The following is a 24,647-nucleotide window of genomic DNA, read 5'->3' on the forward strand; positions in this document are numbered from 1 at the left end:
GTGGGGTGGTGGGTGGTGGTGATAAGACAGTTGCCTAGTGGTCAGCGGTGCCGATAGCTGCTATACGGAGTAACGCCCCTTAGCCTTGCCAGGATCCGCTGTTTCTGGGTACGAATTCAAGATTCGCCTAGATTACTTTCCATTATCGGTCAACACCATTGAAGTACCAAAACAGAAAACGTCCAGTGTCACTTTGGCCTTGCTCCTATTACAATGCGTCACCGTGATGTAACTGAATAAGACATGTTAAACCCAACCCACTAATGTCAGTGCCCCCTGCCATATGCTCTGATACTCAGGATGTATTTAATCCTGGACTCAAACAAACGGCGTGGAGCACGTAGAAGAATTCTTTGCCACGCGTCATATAGATAGCAGTTTCAGTATACTGACGAGGCACCCTAACCCACTGAATTCTTTATAATAAACCGCAACCTTCATTCTCGATACTTTCTGGAGATAAGCCACGAGTTCTGCTGCTATATTCGAACTAGGTTAATTGCTTTGAGATTGCACGGGCGCTTCTTTCGATTCGTAACGGCACTTTTGAAATATAGCATTGCATCCAATATCTGAAAAATACGACATACTTTTCAATTTTCAATCATAGTAGATTACAAGATAAAACCTGTCATATTGCAGCTCCTCTTTCAATCACGTAATCCGTCTTCCACAGCCGAGTAGCTGAGAAAACAGGTTACTATTCACAATGAATTAGAAAAACGAACATGGTATTTCAAATATCAAAATACCCAAATTTAGATATCAATGCCCTTATTCGCCGAGTAAAGAAACATGTTCGACGGTAGAAATGGTGTCTTTGTCTGAAGTTCATTTCCGGAAATTGCCGCGGTGTTTTTGTTGAAAACAGATCAATCTGATTGTACGTGCACATTGCAATGGTAACATGTTTAAAAAGCAATGTTGAAGTGAATGATGAAATCCCTGTTGAGAACTCTGGTACAGACAGCCCGTACATTTCCTTTACAGAACCATTGATCGAGAAAAGAAGAATATCTCCGTTGATCCTCCTACTGTCAACGTTTGACCCGAATACTCCCGACGCAAATCTTTCACCGTAATGTACTCTTAAATCATTAAAAGGGACATAAACGCTTCTTTAAATGACACGAATCTTCTAAATGCACTAAAACGTCGAGAAGAAGTTTTGTCTGGGCGGTTGTGCGATTCATGCCTCTTGCTGTTTGCATCACGTAATCGACAAACATGTTAGTCGTACTTGCTAATTTACGATCCTTTGTCTTCTAACCATTTTAACTCGGAACCATTTGAATCTCCTCACATCGCCCACTTTTAATCTCCGATCTCCTCAGATAGATCTCTTTCAATTCAGAGAGTATTATTCAGCTGTGAATAGCTAAACCAGAAACGCAATCGACAAGGTCAGAAGAGGTCGAAGATGTAATTGACTCAATTACCATAATGATAGAGCCTTTCATATTAAGGCCCTTCTTCACTTGTTGAGCATGCGAATCCGGTAAAGTGCATTCAGAGGACCTCGGTGAATCTCGGCCGGGCTGTGTCTCGGAGTGCCGATAGTTGAGCGCTGTATGTTTTTCTGTAGAGCAATCCGTTCACTTCTCGGATCCGCGCACGATGGATTGAACATGCTGATTAGATTGTGAAAGTCCCTTATAAGCAGGGGAAGTAATTAGCTTCCAATGCTATAATTGGCCATTCTCTGCTAGCACTTGGGATGTGCGGAAGTGATTCTAAAATGCCCTGGCTTGAAGAAGGAGATCCAGTTATCGATATAAACAAGAGAGTTTGTGTCTTCGCGTCAGTGATGGGATGCTAAAGACAGTTACGGCAAGGATATATTCACAATGGTAGGTAATATTACTCCTAGAATTAAACTTCTAAACACGCACATAAATAACCGACAAAATGCATTTATCTCTTAATGTAAATGCAATTCATTTTTTATTGGTATCAACTGTACTTTATGTTTAGAATTTAATATTCTAACTGGCATTAGGTATTATAATTGATAACATGTATAGTTGTCACATTTGAATGTTAACATTTGTATTCATCGAATTGGAATCAACATGTTTTCGTTAGTATGTCTGTCGTAGGGTCCAACTTGTTTATGCGGAGACTTTGCACAAAAAAATACCTTCTATGGGAAAAGTTGCAACATATAAGACGTGATTTCATGAAATGTCATTATCGCAAAAAACGAATTTAGCCAAAGGGGACAGAGCATTGTTAGTCATGGTTAGGGACACTGCAAGTATCTGCCTGTCCTTGGCGACATCCAGCATTCCCGTTTCTGGCTGATGTCGCAGGACAATTCCATAGCAGCATGGTTCCATGGTGGTGAAAAGGTATGATATTTCGGTTGAAACAATTTCTCTGTGTCTAATTAATTATATTCTTGTTACACTATCGTTTGTAAACACACCTGCACGTATGAAGTAGATGTACCTCGTGCGGGGTTATGGGGTACCGTTACTTTATCAATATTGACATGTTTACTGTACGCATACCTCTGTTTATCCAAATTTGAAAGAAAATATTGTTTATACCTGTTAAACTCCCATCCCCAGATGTTCTAACAAGGTAGTAATAGTTCGCCTTATCTAATTTCTCCACGTCAGATATTGTGTGACATTACACTGTGCGCTCTGTGAGTCTGCTGGTTGAAGCTTAATGCAGTGTTCATGCAATATAACAGTTGTTTTCCACAATGTACTTTTGTGGGGATCGAACGCGGCTCTTCGGGATGACGAACGAACGCTTTAACAACTAAGCTACCTCAATACCCGCATGAATCAACACAACGATTTTGTGCCTAGCTCATTAAAATATATTTTTTAAAGCATGAAAATTATTAATTAGAAGGAAAAAGACCATAAGAAGTACCATTACTTGTTTATATACTCTTTAAGTCATACCGATAGTATCGAAACATGGCGTCTGACAATACGATATTTGAACCATTCAACAACAACGACTTATGTCCAACCTCAACTGTCGACCGGATTTGATAAACGTCGGAGAGATGGTCAAATTCCTCATCTATGCCCGACAGACATTCACCAGTCGAAGAACAAAAGGTTATTTTGAATGCACGTCCTTCACAATGCAATCAATGCCAAAGAAACTGACCGTTCGAGTTGCTCTAATTGATATCGCACCTCGCCCACCTCCCCGAAGAGCGAGTAATGCGCGGAATTTCTATGGCATGCAACACATTTTGTCTCTTGATCTGGGAATATTCTTTTAGCATCACTGTCCGACATTTTGTCTCCCAACTTCCCCCGAGTATACAATCTTAAAACACTTCCTTTCATTACTAAAATCAAAGAAATATTAATAGAAAACGTTCCACTTTTAATCCATATTTTTGATCATTTTTTGCGACACTCTTATTATCGATGTGCGACTTATTCCTAAACCTCCATTATGGAGATGAATAGTTTCCGGCAGTTTGTGTTGAAAGGCCTCAGATGTGAGGTGTTGAGTGACTGCCGTGGATCAGTTTCGATACACACCGACCATTGATGTGTTGTGATGTTTCAGATTATGCAGACTTCTCTGAGCGTGTGTACGTGCCTTATATTATTCATCATTTCAGAAACAGGTTTGTAATTTACAATTTCGTACTTTTTATCATTCCTAGGAGATGAAAATGAATGTGAAATGCCATTCCATTATATCACAGCTGATATCCTTGCTACATAAGAAACAGCTACGTATGAGTTGAAAGGTTTGAATATATTGATCATTCGTATTTTGATGATGATGAGGAGGATAAGGATGATGATGATGTGATGATGTAATGATGATGATGGTGATGGTGATGGTGATGATGATGATGATGATGATGAGTAAACATTTTAAGACTATGGGGATGTTGTGTTTAGGCTGTCAGAGGACAGCTCATTTCATTAGTTTAGACCATAAACGTGTTTAGATTTAACATACCGTTAAGGAATTCCTAAAAATGTCTTGTTGCTGTTTCCATTCTAAACACATTTTTTACAATGTATATTTGAGGGCATTTAGAAGTTGGATATGTAGTTAATGACATGATATAGATGATTAACTCCCTTATTACAATTGTGGAGACGTGACGGTGTACATTCCAATGTCTTCGTCACACAGATGATTATCACCTAGTTAACAACTATATTCTCATGAAGTACATAGCCGTATGGATTCCGGGTAAGAATATAGGTCCCCAGCAACCTATGCTTGTCGCAAGAGGCCACTAGATGCTTGAGTGGTCAAGCTCGCTGACTTGGTTGGTTGCATGTCATCCTATCCCTATTGCAAGGATCGATGCTCATGCTGTCAATCACTGGATTGTCTTGTCCAGACTCAATGATTTAGATTTAGATGGATTATTGAGGAATTAAACAGATACAAAGGTATGTTATTAATCAACCAGCTTATAGAGGTTTCATCTCAGTTTTGATCACAATTACGCCTGAAGGCTGCGGGTAAGAATCCATGAGATAAGGTCCGTCTGGAAGGAAATCCAAGAGGCCGCCATATCCGTTGGTTATATTCGAAGCTTGTTACTCACAATAATGCAATAGTAGTGATTAGCCTCCCCAGAAATAAGAATCGTGCTCGTAATAGCTGATTATGCGTAAAATCCGTCTGCAAAGAGCTGCACATTATAAGAAATTTAAAAAGTGATCCGCGCAGTAATAATAGGATTGGTGTTTATACAAGGTAGCACAATTTGGATGTATACAGGAAGCAACAGGGGCCTCATATTAATACTAATATTGGAATCGAACCCGGGTTACGGCGTGACGGACCAATGCCTACAGAACTCCTGCAGAAAAGAATTGGCTCACATATGACATGGTGCTTACTTTGCAAATTGTAGCCATTGTGGACAGAGAAATACGATCGGATCAACTGTGGATGATGTGGTCAGGAGGAGGGCTTGATCAAACATTTCACTACTAGAGATGGGAGCATCGTATCAAACACGTCAAAGACACTATGATCAAACATTTCACTTCTAGAGAAGGAGGGGCGGTCGGGTAGCCTAGTGGTTAAAGCATTCGCTCGTCACGCCGAAGACCTGGGTTCGATTCCCGACATGGGTACAATGTGTGAAGCCCATTTCTGGTGTCCCCCGCCGTGATATTGCTGGACTATTGCTAAAAGCGGCGTAAAACCATACTCACTTACTCACTCTCTAAAGAAGGAGCATCGTATCAAACTCGTCAAGGACTGTATGATCAAACATTTGGCTACTGTGTAGAGAAGGCGTATCGTATCAAACACGTGGCTACTGTGTAGAGAGGGAGTGTATGGTTAAACATTTGACTACTTTGTAGAGAGGTAGTATTGTATCAAACACGTGGCTACTGTGTAGAGAAAACAGTTTGATCAGACACCTGGCTACAGTGAAGCAAAGGAACGTTTGAACAGACACGCGAAGGAACGTTTGATCAAATGAAGCGAAGGAACGTTTTATCAGACACGTGGCTGCAGTGAAACAAAGGAACGTTTTATCAGACACGTGGCTACAGTGAAACAAAGGACCGTTTGATCACACACGTGGCTGCAGCGAAGCAAAGGATCGTATGATCAAATACGTGGCTGCAGTGAAGCAAAGGATCGTATGATCAGACACGTGGCTGAAGTGAAGCAAAGGATCGTATGATCAGACACGTGGCTTCAGTTGCAGTGAAGCAAAGGATCGTGTAATCAGACACGTGGCTGCAGCGAAGCAAAGGATCGTTTTATCAGACATGTGGCTATAGTGAAGCAAAGGAACGTTTCATCAGACACCAGGCTGCAGCGAAACAAAGGACCGTTCGATCAGACACGTGGCTGCAGTGAAACAAAGGATCGTTTGATCAGACACGTTGCTGCAGCGAATCAAAGGATCCTATTATCAGACACGTGGCTGAAGTGAAACAGAGGACCGTTTGATCAGACACGTGGCTGCAGCGAAGCAAAGGATCGTATGATCAGACACGTGGCTGCAGTGAAGCAAACGAACGTTTTATCAGACACGTGGCTATAGTGAAGCAATGGAATGTTTTATCAGACACGTGGCTGCAGCGAAACAAAGGACCGTTCGATCAGACACGTGGCTACAGTGAAACAAAGGAACGTTTGATCAGACACGTGGCTGCAGCGATGCAAATGATCGTATGAACAGACACGTGGCTGCAGAGAAACGAAGGAACGTTTGATCAGACACGTGGCTGCAGAGAAACGAAGGCACGTTTGATCAGACACGTGGCTGCAGTGAAACGAAGGAACGTTTGATCAGACACGTGGCTGCAGAGAAACGAAGGAACGTTTGATCAGACACGTGGCTGCAGCGAAGCAAATGATCGTATGATCAGACACGTGGCTGCAGAGAAGCAAAGGAACGTTTTATCAGACACGTGGCTACAGTGAATCATAAGATAATGGTGACATATTTTTCACGTTTTCCTTGCCAGATAATTGTTGAAAGAAAACGTTTCAAGGAAAATAAATTCAATCTGTTTCATTATATCGGTATAGATGCGTTTCAAAGTAATTATATACAGCTTGATCTCAGCACGCACGTGCCTAAACAGCCGAACTCTTCTCACAACATGTTGAAGACATTGAGATACAATAGGATTTGCCGTTGCCCCGGTGCATGCCAGGTAATGGAGGTCACCCTAACCCGCGCACAAAGCCTTCACATACAACAAGATAATTGTTTTCACATATTTCAGGGTGATGAAGAATTCAGAACTCCGGTGACGAACGCCTTGTATTTTACTTGAAGGCAGGTTTACCTAATAGCTCTAGACGTATCTATCATGGGCCCCATTCCTCATTTCTTTGCCAACGCTCGGAGATAAATCAAAATGAAAGCAGTCGCTCATTGCAATACCACTTCAGAGAAAACTGAAAAAACCAACGACAGTTGCTTGATCCGGCCTTTTTTAATTCTTTTATTTCGTAGCCAATTCCGATACTAATTGAGACCCTGTTTCAACACTTATCGAGTTTCGTACAGAGGTAAGTCGATAAGTAGACTTCTAGCTATATAAAGTGTAATACAGGGGCCATTAAAGCTCCATAAGGATCTAAAACATTTTCGAAATATCTCCTTTGAGTCCTTGGTTATCAAGAAAACTAAACTTACATTCATCCTTATAATCTTAATATATTCCCATGAATGAAAAGCGTCAAAGAGTAGTGCAAGACTTTGAAAACAAGTGTGCTATGGTAAAACGTTGTTAAAAATATGTTGACATTTTACAATAAAGCTATAAAAAATTCGTCATTAATAGAGGCGTGTGTACACTTAATTGATTATTTCATCATTTTTATCATCTGTGCAATGTCATCAGGATTGACATCGTCAGGAACGTCTACCAATCTGCGCTGTAGAGTCTGCAGCGCTTTCCGTAATCTAAGGTTGATCACAAATTATGAAATGTATTGGCAACTATAAATATACCTGTCTTTAACTCTTACATCTATCTCCAAATATGTATGCTTTATATCATCGAAGGTAAGCTTTCAGTAAGAATTCCAGTACGGAATCGAAAAACAGTTTGAAAGACAAAACGATGACCACCTCGAAGTCGATTTTTCTCTCTCTCATTTTGACCAGAGAATCTATAACATTAATCTAGCATCCCTGTTTTGACGAATCAGGGCATACGGTGATCAAAGCTGTATGATTAGATGGGTCCAAGCGATTGGTTATACAACAACTGTTAAATATTCAATGGATATGATGTATGCTTAGTTTGTTTGTTTGTTGTTTAACGCCGAACTCAGCAATATTCCAGCTATATGACGTCGGTCTGTAAACAATTGAGTCTCGACCAGACAATCCAGTGACTGACATCATGAGTATCGATTCACGCAATTGGGATACGATGACATGCATGAACCAAGTCAGCAAATTCCACAAATGACGTCTTCGGGTATTGTGACGTGATTCTAAACTTTGAGGTGCAGGTCCCCGTTCCACAAGGCGATCGTACTGTAGAGCAACGACAGTCGTGAGTCTATGTTAAAGTATGTGCGTTGGGATGACCTTAGCGCTACGATAACTTTGTGGAACGGACGCCTGAATTCAGGTGGACCGTTGTATGATATTAACTTCATACGTTTCAACTTTTGACGTGTTTGAAGTATTATTCTGTTAAACTCAACTGGATTATGCCATTGATCGTGTAGGTGTCAGCCTATTCACACCCAACAGTATAATTCTAAAAACGTTATAAATGGCAAGTAATAAAAAAACCTCGTGAATAGTTGTGGTATCTGATTTTCGCGAGTCAGATACCAGAACTATTCAGTCGTCTCATAAAATTGGTATTACACGAGAGCTCGTTCAGTATTCTATAGATATCATATATATCATATTTTGATTGGCTTATGCATAGACTCGTTAATCCAGCCAAAATATAACTCCATAATTCCAGCCTAGTTAGGCAAGGGTAAAAACTGGACTTTGATAGTGAGATAACTCCCTTGCCTCGGGAAGATGGTCTAAGACGAACCCCACTTCGGCGAACCCCACTTCGGCGAACCCCACTTAGGCGAACCCCACCAGTATATGGGTAATGCGGATTAACGTGGGACCATAATCGAGACGAATCTGGAATTCCAACTCACGTTAATTAAAAAGATACGTTGAAAAAAAGCCTTACTATCAATGTGTCTTTGGAATTTACCGTGATTAAATGTCTGACGGCACCTAACGAGTGGTATTAATTAGCTACAAGGCCGAATATCTCAAAGGAGTAGAGCGTCTGATCGTTGTCAAGGGAGACATTAAATAATTATATACGAGTATAATGGATCATACATAAACGAACCCCCGTTATTCCGGACACTACCGTTAATACTATACAGATAAATCATCCGAATTACCAATTGAGTATGGTTCTAAGCCGCACTTAGCAATTTTCCAGCAAAAATACATAAATGGGATGTCACAACCCTGGCATTCGGCTTAACGAGATGAAACCATTTTGTGTAAACCCATTCGTCTAAGGCGCTTCAATTCGTATCCCGATTATGTTTCTAGGAGTAAACGTCTGAGACCTGCATAACTCCGGGCTTTCCTCCCACAGTAAGCTGACGAGCCGTGGTATAACTGGAATACTGTTCAAAGCGGCGGTAAATCCAAAGCCCGAAGTGACGCAAGTCTCAGACGTTTATCACTTCGGTGAAACCCACGAGCACAGGAATGGTGCTGAGGAACCTAGAAACATAATCGGGGCGAACCGGGATTCGAACCCACAATCATAGGTTTCTGGCGTACCCAATGGACGCAACTATGCACAGCGAATCATGGCGCCTTAGACGACTGGGCCACCCGTGACCCCGATTATTTAATGTTGTTTTAATATTGCTGACTGCGGCATTAAACAACATTCGATCAACACGTCCAATTAACGATATTTTGTGTGTCAGAGCTAAAGAACAAATTATTCAATTAAAAATCCCAGTCCCCTCCCACCATATCAAATTGTCGGTCCCTCAGCAGTATTCCACCCACGTTCATATCGCCGATGCCAGGTAACGATCCGCGTCTTCGGTGGGCTGAGCTAATGCAGAAACTACGTACTTGGTTACTGAAATGAGTATTGGATGTCAGCATGGGCTGCATTGTACTGCTTAATCTGTCTGATCTGATAAACTGTCACCCGTGAAGATCCGAGGTAGAATACGTCATCAGCAACCCATGCTTGCCGTAAAGAAGGCGACTATGCTTGTAAGAGGCGACTAACGGGAACGGGTGGTCAGGATCGCTGACTTGGTTGATGCATGTCATCGAGCCCAATTGCGTGGATCGATGCTCATGATATCAATCACTGGATTTTCTAGTGCAGACTCGATTATTTAAAGACCGCCGTCATATAGCTGAAATATTGCTGAGCGCGGCGCAAAACAACAAACCAACCAACCAACCAACCAACTGTCTGGCAAAAGAAAGAATACCCATGATTGCGAGTGGCTAAAAATGAAACGAAAAAAAAAAAAGTTATTCGAGATGGTGATTTATTTGATACGGGTATCAAAGTTGTGTTTTGTACCGAAAGTTTGCAGTGTTTTGGTAACATTTGTTTCGAAAACGTTAAATTGTTTGGTCAAATCCAGTTTTTAATTGTATACATTCTTTTGCGCCGCAGTTTTTATTTTCGTACTCCGACGGCGCGGTCCAATGCTTATACTATCGATCCCCGGTTTGTCATTGCGTGGATCGATGCTCATGATATTAAGCACTGGATTGTCTGGCCCAGACTCGATTATTTACAGACTGCCGTCATGTAGCTGGAATTTTGCTGAGTGCGGCGTTAAACGACAAACCAATCAACCAACCGGTTTGTCTGATCTAGGCACGGTAATTAGAGGCCATGATGTAGGTGTTATACTTGTAACCAGGACGTACAACAGCTACAGTTGAACTCCGTTAATCCGGAAACACCATGCCCCAGACAATTACAAGCGGGTCTATCCCTTGAATCATATATGGACCAATGTTTTATTAACCCAGACAGTTGTTAACCCGGCCTATTGTAGCGGGAACGGTATAGTCCGGATTAACGGGGTTTCGCTTACAACACAAGTCACGATAACATGTAATGTGTTACTTCATGAAATTTGTGTTTCTGCAGCTGGTCGGTGCGAGTTCAAGCATCGACTGAGGGACAAATGGTACTTTCAAGGACAGAATCGAAACACATTTATTCGGATTCGTCGATCAGCTGTTCAGTTCCACGCGGACAGGAACCACAGGATCCGTTATAAGTGCGTCGAGAGCAGAGGGAATATTTACTTAATGAGGTAGGTCCACACACACGAACGGGGCACTTCGACCCTCCTCCATAAATATTTGTTGTTTCATTAACGACGTGCTTTCCGTTAGATCCACGGCGGCCTTGTGAATGACTTCAAACACGTGCATGGTGCATCTGGCAGTGAAATCGACACGCCTTCGTCAATCCGGCGAGCTGGCACGTGCTCATCCTATCCATGACAACGCAGTCATACAATAAGTGAAAATATACACGAGGTTCATTTTCAGCCAGAAACGGATATGACACACCTTTGTTTTTGATTGTCATATATCCTTACGAATTATGATAAAAGTTCGTTTTCCCTCACGAATTATTCAAGTTGTGAATATCATTATGAAATTCTGTGGATATGTTTGGACTAGGCTCACAAGGACCAAATACATGTCGAAATACAGATCTGAAGAAATATGACGAAAAATGAGTGAAAAAGAGAAAATATAACTCAAGATGAATAACACAGTTCCTGAAAAAACAACTCTAAAATGAAGAGTGGACACGGGTGACCCAGTCGTTCGAGTTATGTCCCTTGGGCACGCCAGAAACCTATGATTGTGGGTTCGAAACGCTGTTCGCCCCGATTATTCTGCCAGGTTTGTCAGCACCATACCCGTGATCGTGGGTTTTACAAAAGTGGTTAACATCTGAGACCTGAATCACTTTCCTCGCACATTAAGCTGCAAGACACTATGTGATATAACTGGAATACTGTTCAAAGCGGCGTTTAACCCAGCTCGCTTACTCTAAAATCAACCAGTTGATACATATAGCCTATCCTCAACCTTTGGTGTCATTATATTATTGCTTCTTTCGTTTCATTTTTTTCTGTTTCACCCAACCGACAAATGGGGGTGCCAGTCCCCTTGGTACGCCGGAGGCAGAGCCCTGTTAAGTGTAGACCGGATGCCACAGTGCGAGTTTGATGCCATGTCATGTTTATCTGGTACGCGGATGCCAGTGTTGAAATTTATTTTTTGTCTTGCAAAATCAATAGAATACTTAGCCCTAATCTTATGAGCACGGATGGTCATACACTCTATGTGAAAATCTAATTTACTTGAACCAGCTGTGTACTGATGTGACTCAAATGTTTTTTAAATTGGATGCCAAGAAAAAATAATTGGTACACAGAATGCCTGAATTTCATTTCCGTAAACCAATAATTAAACAAGATCTTATTTGCTATTTTTTCTTGTTTTTAATTGTTACTCTTTCAACAAGGGATATAACGAAATACTTGATAAGCACTTGGACATATCCACCCTTCGCTGGAATCGGATTGTGACTACTTAACCCAATCCTCTTATACCTGGCGGCTGTTATAATTAATTGTGGATACTGCCAGGTATATAGATTCCTGGTCGGCTCGGAGTCAGTATACTGTGTCTGAGTGGGGTATTCATGTTAAACCGCAGCATGGTATCTCAGTGGGCTTGCACTATAAGTCGGCATCAGTCCGGACTAGTACAAGCAGCCACACACACACACACACACAAACACACACGCACGCACGCACGCACGCACGCACGCAACGCACGCACAAACACACACACACACACGCACACACAGACAGTCACACATACACACACAGACACACGCACGCACACACACAGAGACACACACACACGTGCATGTACGTCGCAAAATAATCACCTCACCTATATAGAGTATATGGCATCCACAATCACTGGATTGTCTGGTTCAGACTCGATTGTTTACAGACCGCCGTTGTATAGCTGGAATATTGCTGAGTGCGGGGTTAAACAACAAACAAACAGACAAACCAACAAAAATGTATGGCATCCTGTATGATAAAAGGTAACTTGATTTGTAGTGTGTCCCCGAAGGTCCTAGAGAAGAAATTAAAAAAGAAGTGCATCTCAAGTCTATAGACCGCCTCCGTGGTCTAGTGATAGAGCGTCCGCCCGGAGAGCGGAAGGTCTGGGGTTCGATCCCCGGCCGCGAAAGATGGTACTTGTTGTTACCCTGTCTGGCGCTCGGCATTAAGGGGCTTACACAAGGACTGGTCGGCTCGGAGTCAGTATACTGTGTCTGAGTGGGGTATTCATGTTAAACTGCGGTATGGTATCTCAGTGTGCTAGCACTATAAATCGACATCAATCTGGACTAGTACAAGCAGCAACAAACACACACACACACACACGTACATGCACGTCGCTATATAAGTGCAATAATCTTGGACACGACGTTAAACCCCATTTCACCTCACCTCACCTCAAGTCTATAATGATTTGGCAAGTCTAGATTGCCTCACTCTGAAATTAAGAATTTTTCTAGGCTCAATTTGGATTCTTTTGTTTTGCAGATATAAATTTTTAAATAAGATAAATTTATTTCTTGGACTAAATGTCAGTCTAATGGAATTGAGTTCACGATTTATAAAACCTTGTAAACGAACTGGTTAAGGATATGAATGTCCGTGGATTTGCCGCCTACTTAACACTCGAAAGATAAAAAAAGTTAAAGAATAATTGGTAAAGACTCGTGACCGTATGTTAACTAGTGTGACAATTACACGTTTTTTTCTGGTTCGATGGTCATCAGGACGTTGTGATGCTCAAGACAGCGTCTGAGTGGAAGTGATTTCATCTGTAGTTATACAAGCACACGCCGACCCGTTTTTCCTGTAGTCAGTACAGAGCATCGGGACACTCGCTTTGTCACAGTATCGATCTCACAAACACTCAGCCCTCCTTTTGTAATTGTTGTTGGTGATGATTTTTTAGAGAATCTATTACTCTCGGTAACAATATAGATATTTGCCTCTTGATATATATTATTTTTGATAAATTAATTTTATATCCAGCAAGGGAAAATAATAACAGCGTGAACAAAGATTGGCTGGTTTGTTGTTTAACGCCGCACTCAGCAATATTCCAGCTATATGACGGCGGTCTGTAAATAATCGAGTCTGGACCAGACAATCCACTGATTAATGTCATGAGCAACGATCCACGCAATTGGGATCGATGACTTGTATCAACCAAGTCAGCGAGCCTGACCACCCGATCCCGTTAGTTGCCTCTTACGACAAGCATCGTCGCCTTTTACGGCAAGCATGGGTTGCTGAAGACCTATTCTAACCCGAATTTTTACGGGTCGCGTGAACAAAGAGTGAGTGAGTGAGTTTGATTTGAACGCTACTTTGAACAGTCTATTAGTTGTATCACGGCGTTTCAGCTTCATGTGGAGGGAAACCGGAAGTAATGCAGGTCTTAGACGTCTACCACTGTGGAGCAACCCACGAAGCAGCTTAATCAGGGCGAAGTTGGTGTTCGAACCATTTGTTTTTGGCACGCCTAAGGGACGCAACTCTGTACAGGAATAAACAAAGAGAACAGTAGACATCCGACAAACGCGTGCACAGAGCTCCAGATAACTTTTTGAGCAATTTAGTTGTTACTCGAAGATTTCTATTTTATTTGGGTTATTACATTTTTCATTGGGTAACCAATATGTTCTCTGTCATCTATTCATCACTCTATTGGCCAAAATGAGTAAGCATTTGCGATTTAAAAAAAAAATGAAATAATGTTTTAGATGTTATTAAACGGTTCTGAATATAGGCTTGACTCGGAAAGTAAATTAGCTGGTAATTGTGTTTCGGAAATTAGCTCCTTTGTACGCATGCTTTTTGGATATTTACGCGTGCTCTTTTCAAACATTTGTGTTTTCCATTTAATGCATGCGTTTCTGTACGCAAGTTAATTTGAAGTAATTGGGTTTTGAATAGTTTTTTTTGGGTATTTTACTCAAATACGCAGCTTATCTGTAGCTCTGCGTGTACATTGTCATGATCAAAGTACAGCGTTCGGATTACCTTATTCTTGTAAAGTCGACCCCCAATGAGTGAGTCAGTTTGGTTTAAAGCTGGTTTACACAATATGTTAGTTATATCACCTGAACATAATGGGCTTCCTGGTTTTCGGCGTAAAATGAACGCTTTGTCTTCAAGTCGACTCCTTTTCCTGTTAACACGAATATGACAAATACATAGAATATATTAATTCAGATCTAACAGTCTGGTATGTTGTTGGACCAGGTTTCTCCCGTGCATGGTTCTGGGGCTTGTATTCACATTACCAACTCTCTGTTTCCAGGAAGAATCGGTTCGAGCCCAGCAAGGATGGCGTCTTGTGTATCGGGTTTAGCTATCTGGCGGATCACCCTAACGCCGAGTTCAGCCTCGTCCGACTCATGTGTAAGTGTTTAGTGTCAGTTAGTCAGTGCGATGAGTTTAACTCCGCTTTGGGCAATATTCCATCAGTATCAAGGTGAGGCACTAAGAAGAGGCTCCACACAATGTACCATGGGATGAGTGAGTGAGTATGGTTTTCGCCGCTTTTAGCAATATTCCAGCAATATCACGGCGGGGGACACCAGAAATGGGCTTCGCACATTGTACCCATGTCGGGAATCGTACCCGGGTCTTCAGCGTGACGAGCGAACGCTTTAACCACAAGGCTACCCGACCGCCCCACCATGGGATGAGCTGGTGCTTTAACCATTGGGCTCCTCTCTCCCCACTCTATAGCATCAGGGGGCACGGGCGGTCCAGTCATCTAATCTATGATCTTGGGTTCGAATTCCGGATCTCCAGTTTATGTTTCTAGGTTTGCTAGTACCACACCCTTTCCTAATAGGTGACTAACGGGATCGAGTGGTCAGGCTCGCTGACTGGGATGATGTATGACATCGCATCCCAATTGCGTAGATCGAGGCTCATGATGTCAATCACTGGATTGTCTAGTCCAGACTCGATTATTTACAGACCGCCGTCATATAGCTGGAATATTGCTGAGCGCGGCGTTACAAACAAATACACAAACAAACAGTTCCATACCCGTGCTCGTGGGTTTTACCGAAGTCGTAAACGTTTGAGACCTGCATCACTCCTCCCACAGTAGGCTGACACGCCGTGATATAACTGGAATACTGTTCAAAGCGGTTACACCAAACTCACTCACCCTATAGCATCAGTATCACAACACTTGATGAACGTGAGTGTTCGTTAGTAGATGTGCCGACCAAACATTTCCAAAATGCGAAACGATTACGTAGCTTTATATCGCTGAAACCATTTGAAGCCAAATGATCATTTGACAAATTTGTCCGAGTTTAAGTCTTTCTACTATACAAGGTTTCATTGGGAAGCCTAGTGGTTATTAAGTGTAAGCCTGAAGCAACAAAGGCCCGTGTTCGACTCCCCACAAGGATACCATATATGGACATGCTTTTTAACTTTAAAGCTGCATTTAATCCTGCTCACTCATTATAAAAGATCGGACGTCTGAATATTCAAATGACCCATTCGGCTCGAAGCCAAACACCCGCCTAGGCAGCTGATTGTCTTAATGTCGTGTATTTACATTGCAATAGATGGCGTTCACGGCAGTGTCTGTCGTTCCAATTAATGTTGTAATCAGAAGGGGAGCACGGGTGGCCCAGTCGTCTAAGGCGCCGCAGTTCGCTGTACAGAGTTGCGTCCATTGGGCACGCCAGAAACCTATGATTGTGGGTTCGCCCCGATTATGTTTGTAGATTTGTCAGCACCATACCCGTGCTCGTGGGTTTCACCGAAGTGATAAACGTCTCAGACCTGCATCACTTCAGGCTTTCCTCCCACATAAAGCTGAAACGCCGTGATATAACTGGAGTACTGTTAAAAGCGGCGTTAAACACAACTCACTCTAAATGTCGGTTAACACGAAGTAAACAATCCAAATCGGCAGTCTCTTGTTACGGCACTCCTCTTGTCTCGAACTCGTGATTACTCAAAACGGGTAGTGGTGGTCCCAAGATCGCGGTATGTCGACTGTTTCGTCCCTGAAGCCTGAACACACATATCTGATGACCGCCTCCGTGGTCAAGTGGATAGAACGTCTGCTGAGAGGGCGGAAAAACCTATGGTTCGCTTCATACTAAAATACGTTAAAAATGGTACTTTTTGTTACCCTGACTGTTGCTCGGCATTAGTGAGTATGCTTTTACGCCGTTTTTAGCAATATTCCAGCAATATCACGGCGGGGGACACCAGAATGCTCGGCATTAAGGGGGGAAAACAAGGAGTCGGAGTCAGTATACTGTGTCTGAGTGGAGTATTCGTGTTAAACTGCGGCATGGTATGTCAGTGTGCTAGCACTATTAAACCAGCATTACTCGGGACTTACACACACACACACACACACACACACACACACACACACACACACACACACACACGTCGCTATATAAGAGCAATATTCCTTTTAGCGACCCATTTCACCTGACCTCACCTCCTATCTAAGTGGTTGTTCTGGGTTTAAATGTCGACACACAGGTCATATTCACCATGTAACACTCCAGACAGGAACTAAGGGCAAAAGGGGAACATTTAATTTTCCAAAGCCGTATTTTTTGTAATTCATTTGGCTATATTACTTCTTTTATCAGGAGACCCAATGTACTTTTTCTGACACTTCGATCGGCGAGCGGCACTCGAGGCCGTGGTTTGTTCACGACTTAGACATATAATCCTAGCAATGTCTTCCTCAGGCCTCTGCACTCAACGATTACCTTACATTAGCCGAAAACCACACATTAAAATGCGGATTTATTTTTGTGTCATGAAATTTGTACTCGTTACTCCCGCATAGTGTTTAAGTTTTTCTCTGTCGAAATTAAATGTTCGTGTACACTTACTCGCAGCTTGGTCTCGAGAACGTCTCCACTCTCAGGAATTCCTGGCTATGTATTTTATCCCAACCCTTATCACGCCGTGCTTTATACAACGTAAAACAACTGATTAAATCCGGGGTTTATGATGCGTCGATATACCAGTGTAAGCTGAAGTCCGGCTTATTGTGTGAATGCAAATAACACAAAAGATGAGGACTAATTAGTAAACGCACATGAGTCATGATCTTGTAAGACAAACGACATATTTCAATGCAATTAAATGTTAAATTATTCCAGAAATGAACGAAAAGCAAACGTCTTATAATAGGTGACCCACTGACAATAACAGAAATAACACTTCACGGCGCCATTTATCAGCATTCATGGCCGAAATAACTTCAGTTGATCTCTTCACGGACAGCAAGACCTGTGACTATTTGAACCAAGCAAACACGAGTGACGAGTATTTGATAGACCATATTGGAATGCGACGGAAAAGACAGGCACGCTGCGAGTTGGAGTGGACCCTGGCTTTAATGAAGGTCTAGGTCATTTAGTAAACTTTGTCAATACTCTAAATTTAATTTTTATGGCATCCTGTATTTGTTTGTTTGTTGTGTAACGCCGCACGCAGCTATATTCCAGCTGTATGGCGGCGGTCTGTAACTAATCGAGTCTGGACCAGACAATCAAGTGATTGATATCATGAGCATACGATTCCATGCATCAACAAAGTCAGCGAGCCTGACCACCCGATCCCGTTAGTCGCCCATTACGACAAGCATGGGTTGCTTGATGACCTATTCCAACCCGGATCTTCTCGGGTATGGTAACCTGTGTGAAAGGTATGCCCGTATTAAGATTTACTGTAGTCCTGGATAGACAAGACACAAAGACTATTTCAATCACATGTGGGAACATATATAGAGTGAGTGAGTAAATGTTGTTTTACGCCGCAATCATCAATTTTCCACAAGAACATCCCGGCGACCCGTAAATGACAGTGTCTGAGTCAGGCAAACGGGTTAACATCATCAGAAACTACCCTCGCCGTCGGGGCACGCTGACACTTTCCTGTCACACATTGTACCCACCTGATCTTCATTACTTGACTCACCGTTGAATTGAATTGCGAGGATCGATGCTCATGATGTCAGTCACTGGGTTGTCAGGTCCAGACTCGATTATTTACAGACGGCCGTTATAGAGCTGGAATATTGCTGAGTGCGGCGTTAAACAACAAAACAAGAACTTGACACACAGACAAGCAGTCATCTTCCCAAGGCAACTGAGGTAACTGCCTATAAAAGTCCATTTTCCAACCTTGCCGAACAAGGCTTGAATTTCTCGAATTTCTCGATCGTAGCGCCACCAGTGGCCATGACGAGTGATGTCCCTTCTATGGTGTTAGTGAAGACGATCTGATCCAAACCCAAGATCTATATCGTATTAAAACGGGGTTTACCTTGCGAAGTGCATCAAATCGCGTCAGCACCTTGATTAAAAACATGAAATGATTTGGAAAATATCTGTTGACGTCCAGTTGGCGGTGCACATGCTTTGCAAATCCTGTGAAATCTGCACGGCAGGCTCCAAACCGGATGTCGATTTCGTTACGCGATCTTGATTGGACTATACATAGACTCGTTATTCCAGCAGCGAATTTCCAGCCTAGTTCGGCAAGGAGGGAGACTGGACTTTTATATTCAGTTAACTTCCTTGCCTCGGGGAGATGACAAGCAGTCGGTTATAACAATTTCACTTCCCTCTAGAGAGTGAGTGAGGCAGGCCGCTGTGATCACTATAACGATGGGGAAACCAGAAAAAAGCCCTGGGAGAGGTTATCATTGTTACTGTTAATATGAAATAAAAAAAATAAAATAAAAAAAACACCAAAAAACGAATAAACTTTTAGAGTCACTTGGTGTTCGTTATATCCAGAGTTAAAGACGTTATATATGTTGAAGATGACGCAATGATGACGCTGTACATCATGCATGAAAAACCTCGAACTTCAGATCACAGTGACTTTGATTATCACCTGATTGTATGTATAATGATTTACATTGCACAATAATGCGGTCGGGCTAATATCTGACGATATTTGTAAAATGGTGTTGAGTGAGTGAGTGAGTTTGGTTTAACGCCGCTTTTAACAGTATTCCAGTTATATCGCGGCGTGTCAGTTTAATGTGGGAGGAAAGCCCGAAGTGATGCAGGTCTCAGACGTTTACCACTTCGGTGAAACCCACGAGCACGGGTATGGTGCTAACAAACCTAGAAACATAATCGGGGCGAACCGGGATTTGAACCCACAATCATAGGTTTCTCGCGTGCCCAAGGGACGCAACTCTGCACAGAGAATCGCGGCGCCTTAGACGACTGGGCCACCCGTGCCCCCTAAAATGGTGTTGATATACCCCTACAAGAATTAAAGGTTATTTATGTCTCAGCATTGATTTTAAATTTTATGGAACCTTTGGGAAATCAAGCTCCTCCACATTTTCCGGAAAGCCGCATAACAATGAACGGCACGTGTGACTAAAATATAACGGCTTAGCGACTCGTCTGGGAATAAGCTGTAAAAAATCATAGTATGATTACTGACGTTTAAATTGGCCAGATTTGACATGATGTAGTTGAGTTAGGCATTCTAGCATGTTTATTGCGATGCTTAATGTGTGCATTTGTATCTGATGTAAGACTCAGTTGATGCTTTACAGCCCCGGGGGTCTCCTCCCACATCATGAGTCCCAAGGTCATCGGCAGGGGGTCAAGGATCAACATCGACAACTCGTGTGAATTTCTCCAAGGTCACGACCAGAGACTGTACACCTTCATCAAGAGACGCAGTAAGTAGTGTGTGTGTGTGAGTGTATGTGTGTGTGTGTGGTGGTGTGTGTGTGTGTGTGGTGTGGTGTGTGTGTATGTGTGTATGTATGTGTGTGTGTGGTGTGTGTGTTTGTGTGTGGTGTGATGTGAGTGTGGTGTGGTGTGGTGTGTGTGTGTGTGGTGTATGTATGTGTGTGTCTGTGATGGGTGTGTGTGTATGTGTGTGTGTGATGTATGTTTGGTGTGTGTGTGTCTGGTGTGCGTGGTGGTGTGTGTGTGGTGTATGTGTCTGTGGTGTGGTGTATGTGTGTGTCTGTGGTGTGTGTGTGTGGTGTGTGTGTCTGTGGTGGTGGTGTGTGTGTGTGGTGTATGTGTCTGTGGTGTGGTGTGTGTGTGTGTGTCTGTGGTGTGGTGTGGTGTGTGTATGTGGTGTGTGTGTGTGTGGTGTAAGTGTGTGTCTGTGGTGTGGTGTGTGTGTATGTGTGTGTGTGTGTCTGTGGTGGTGTGTGTGTGTGTGGTGTATGTATCTGTGGTGTGGTGTGGTGTATGTGTGTGTCTGTGGTGTGTGTGTGGTGTCTGTGGTGTGCGTGGTGGTGTGTGTGTGTGTGGTGTATGTGTCTGTGGTGTGTGTGGTGTATGTGTGGTGTGTGTCTGTGGTGTGGTGGGTGTGTGTGGTGTGTGGGTGTGTGTGCGTGCGTGCGTGCGTGCGTGCGTGCGTGCGTGCGTGCGTGTGCGTGTGTGTGTGTGTGTGTGTGTGTGTGTGGCTGTGACATTGATGTCCCAGCTTATAAAGTCTGTATCTTATTACAGTCTAACCCTTTCAATCCGGAAAGTAATGGGGCAGTAATCATGATTTGCAAATGCGGGCATAAGTTAAATTGGGAACGCCACTGTCTAGATTAACAAGGTTTCATTGCATATGTTACTTTGGTTTGACTGCAAATATTGTTTGAGTCCGCAATAGCTCCCAGGTGTAATAATACGCCTTGTGCTTCCTGCTCCTCAACGACAAACTAATGTTCATCTTGGAAACGGAAGACAGGCAGGACTGGAAAACCCAATTTCATGCAGGTGGTGAAACGCCAAGGTTGTACAGGACAAGACATAACAATGTCGTGCAGGTGATGACACACCAAGGTCGTACAGGACAGTTAAACGTGAATGTCGTGCAGGTGATGACACACCAAGGTCGTGCAGGACAGTTACACGTGAATGTCGTGCAGTCCATGAAACGCCAAAGTCGTGCAGATGATGACACGCCAAGGTCGTACAGGACAGTTACACGTGAATGTCGTTCAGGTGATGACACACCAAGGTCGTACAGGACAGTTACACGTGAATGTCGTGCAGATGATGACACCCCAAGGTCGTGCAGGTGATGACACGCCAAGGTCGTACAGGACAGTTACACGTGAATGTCGTTCAGGTGATGACACACCAAGGTCGTACAGGACAGTTACACGTGAATGTCGTGCAGTCCATGAAACGCCAATGTCGTGCAGGACAAGACATATGAATGTCGTGCAGATGATGACACCCCAAGGTCGTGCAGGTGATGACACACCAAAGTCGTGCAGGACAGTTACATTTGAATGTCGTGCAGCGGCTGAAACACCAAGGTCGTGCAGGTGATGACACGCCAATGTCGTACAGGACAGTTACACGTGAATGTCGTTCAGGTGATGACACACCAAGGTCGTACAGGACAGTTACACGTGAATGTCGTGCAGTCCATGAAACGCCAATGTCGTGCAGGACAAGACATATGAATGTCGTGCAGATGATGACACCCCAAGGTCGTGCAGGTGATGACACGCCAAGGTCGTGCAGGACAGTTACATTTGAATGTCGTGCAGCGGCTGAAACACCAAGGTCGTGCAGGTGATGACACGCCAATGTCGTACAGGACAGTTACACGTGAATGTCGGTCAGGTTATAAAACGCCAAAGTCGTGCAGGACAGTTAGACGTGAATGTCGGTCAGGTTATAAAACGCCAAAGTCGTGCAGGACAGTTACATTTGAATGTCGTGCAGTCTCTGAAACACCAAGGTCGTGCAGGTGATGACACGTCAAGGTCGTGCAGGACAGTTACACGTGAATGCCGTGCAGTCCGTGAAACGCCAGGGTCGTGCAGGAGAGTTACACGTGAATGTCATTCAGTACTTGAAACGCCAAGGTCGTGCAGGAGAGTTACACGTGAATGTCGTGCAGTCGCTGAAACACCAAGGTCGTGCAGGACAGTTACACATGCAGATGCATGCCATCGTATCCCTATAACGTGGATCGATGCTCATGATATCAATCACTGGATTGTCTGGTCCAGACTCGATTATTTACAGACCACTTCATATATATAGCTGGAATATTGATGAGCGCGGCGTCAAACAACAAACAAACACATTTACATGCATAATCTGGCCACAATTGTTTTTGTTTCATTTTGGAAGCAGCCTACCTTAAATCAATGTGCCGCTTTGTTTGTGCTTTTGTAAAACCGTTTTACTCAACTCAAAGAGTAATTTCAGGAAATAAACCCCAGATCAAGCTTGACAATATGTTAGCTTGTTAAATATTTGCCTCCTGTGCCTTGGCACAATGAACAAAAACACCCTGAAGCAGGTCATTCAATATTGGTCTGGTCGCATTTAAACATCATTCTGACAAAAAACATTTACGTTCGCGCTATTCAATTAGCATTTCACGGTCAGTAATAGCCTGATACACTGTCACCATGCAATTGGCATAAAGACAGAAAATCGACTCTTGTCACGTTCCGCCTTACCTAATTTGTTAACTGTAGTCAAACTAACAACGGCGCGGAGAGAAGTCCGCCACGACTATCATCATTGGTTTGTCAGCACGATGCCTGCAATACATTGTTCTCTCTGAAAGGAGGTGCCGTTCGGTACAAATTCATGTTGTCTCATTTCAGGATATTCAGCGTATCAAAAGACAAAATTAAGGATTGGAAAAAACATCGGGCAAAATTGTTTGCCCCCAATCCTATCCTCGAATGGTCTATCTCTAACTACTCGACACTCTTGACTAATAGTATATACATTGTCTCGATACACCGATACCGTGACTAGATACATTACATCGATACACCGATACTCGTGACTAGGTACATTGTCTCGATACTCCGATACCGTGACGAAATAAACTGAACAACAATGTTCCTGTGACATTGAATAAGATTTAATGCAAAGTTATGTGTTTTTAACCAAATCTGAAACAATTTCGGTTTGCAACAGATAAAAGACTCCTGTAAGTGTTCAAATAGTTTAATTTGCCATACTGACTTCAGAAAATGCGTGATTTCATAAAAAAAACCATGAACATGCAAAAATGTCAATTTACAAATCAATAGCGTGTGTGTCCACCTCTGGTTGCGATGCATGGAATGGACCAGGCATCGCACAAAGTCCTGTGGGATATCTATCCATATCTGCTTGAGCATGTTTCGAAGTTCCTGGAGTGTCTGTGGAACAAGAGGTTGACGTCAAAGGCGCCGATCAATCTCATCCCACATGTGCTCGATTAGTGAGAGATCAGGGTAGCGAGCCGGCCAGTGGTGGACATTCACGTTGTTTTGTTGAAGGGAATCCTGAACCAGTCGAGCAATATGAGGCCGGGCGTTGTCATGTTGAAAGGTAATGCCTGGGCCATGACGACGCAAAACCGGTAGAATAACAGGACCGATGATCTCGTCGCGGTAGCGCTGTCCATTGAGATTTCCCTCCGACACTATCTATCAAACGGGTCCTCTGTCTTGCTGTAATCCCAACCCCATACCATAACGCTGCCGCCCCCGAACCGATCTTCTTCCATGTAACAATGATTGACGTAACGTTCACTTCGACGTCGGTACACTCTTATCCGTCCATCGCTGTGGCTGAGGTGAAAAAGAGACTCGTCAGTGAATAGAACTTGTCCCCACTGCATGGCCGTTCAGCGTAGACGCTGTCTGCACTACTGTAAATGTGCTTGACGGTGGTTTTCTGTCAAAATGGGACGTTTGGCGGGTCCTCTGGCGACAATCCCTGCACATCTGAGGCGACGACGTACGGTTTGTGAAGATATTCGTCGAAGGCCAGGGATGCTTCTTGCAGTCACTCTTGCTGGCTTGAATCGATTTCGTAGGTGTGTTGTTCGAATCCAGTTGTCTTGTCGATTATTGGTTACGCGTGGCCTGCCGCTCCGAGGATGGTCTCTGACTGCATTCGCCTGTAGCCAACGTTGCCATAAACACCAAACGGTGTTTCTGTGGACATTAAATTGTCTTGCAACATCACGTTGACTCGATCCTGCTTCAAGCATACCAA

The 24,647-nt window shown here is 43.2% G+C and overlaps 1 protein-coding gene across 1 annotated transcript in view; it reads left to right on the forward strand.

Annotated features, from left to right (window-relative positions):
- The first annotated feature begins 1,478 nt into the window (after positions 1-1,478).
- Positions 1,479-24,647, forward strand: part of LOC124142965 — a 32,865-nt gene continuing 9,696 nt past the window's right edge. The window contains exons 1-5 of the mRNA XM_048386428.1: positions 1,479-1,850; positions 3,550-3,610; positions 10,632-10,800; positions 14,933-15,033; positions 20,213-20,341. Of these exons, the coding sequence (XP_048242385.1) occupies positions 1,848-1,850; positions 3,550-3,610; positions 10,632-10,800; positions 14,933-15,033; positions 20,213-20,341 (463 nt within the window). The 5' untranslated portion in view covers positions 1,479-1,847. The remainder of the gene's footprint in view (positions 1,851-3,549; positions 3,611-10,631; positions 10,801-14,932; positions 15,034-20,212; positions 20,342-24,647) is intronic.

The sequence above is a fragment of the Haliotis rufescens genome, unplaced genomic scaffold (assembly GCF_023055435.1).
Source record: "Haliotis rufescens isolate VD_foot unplaced genomic scaffold, xgHalRufe1.0.p SCAF_6, whole genome shotgun sequence".
Taxonomy (NCBI): Eukaryota; Metazoa; Mollusca; class Gastropoda; order Lepetellida; family Haliotidae; genus Haliotis; species Haliotis rufescens.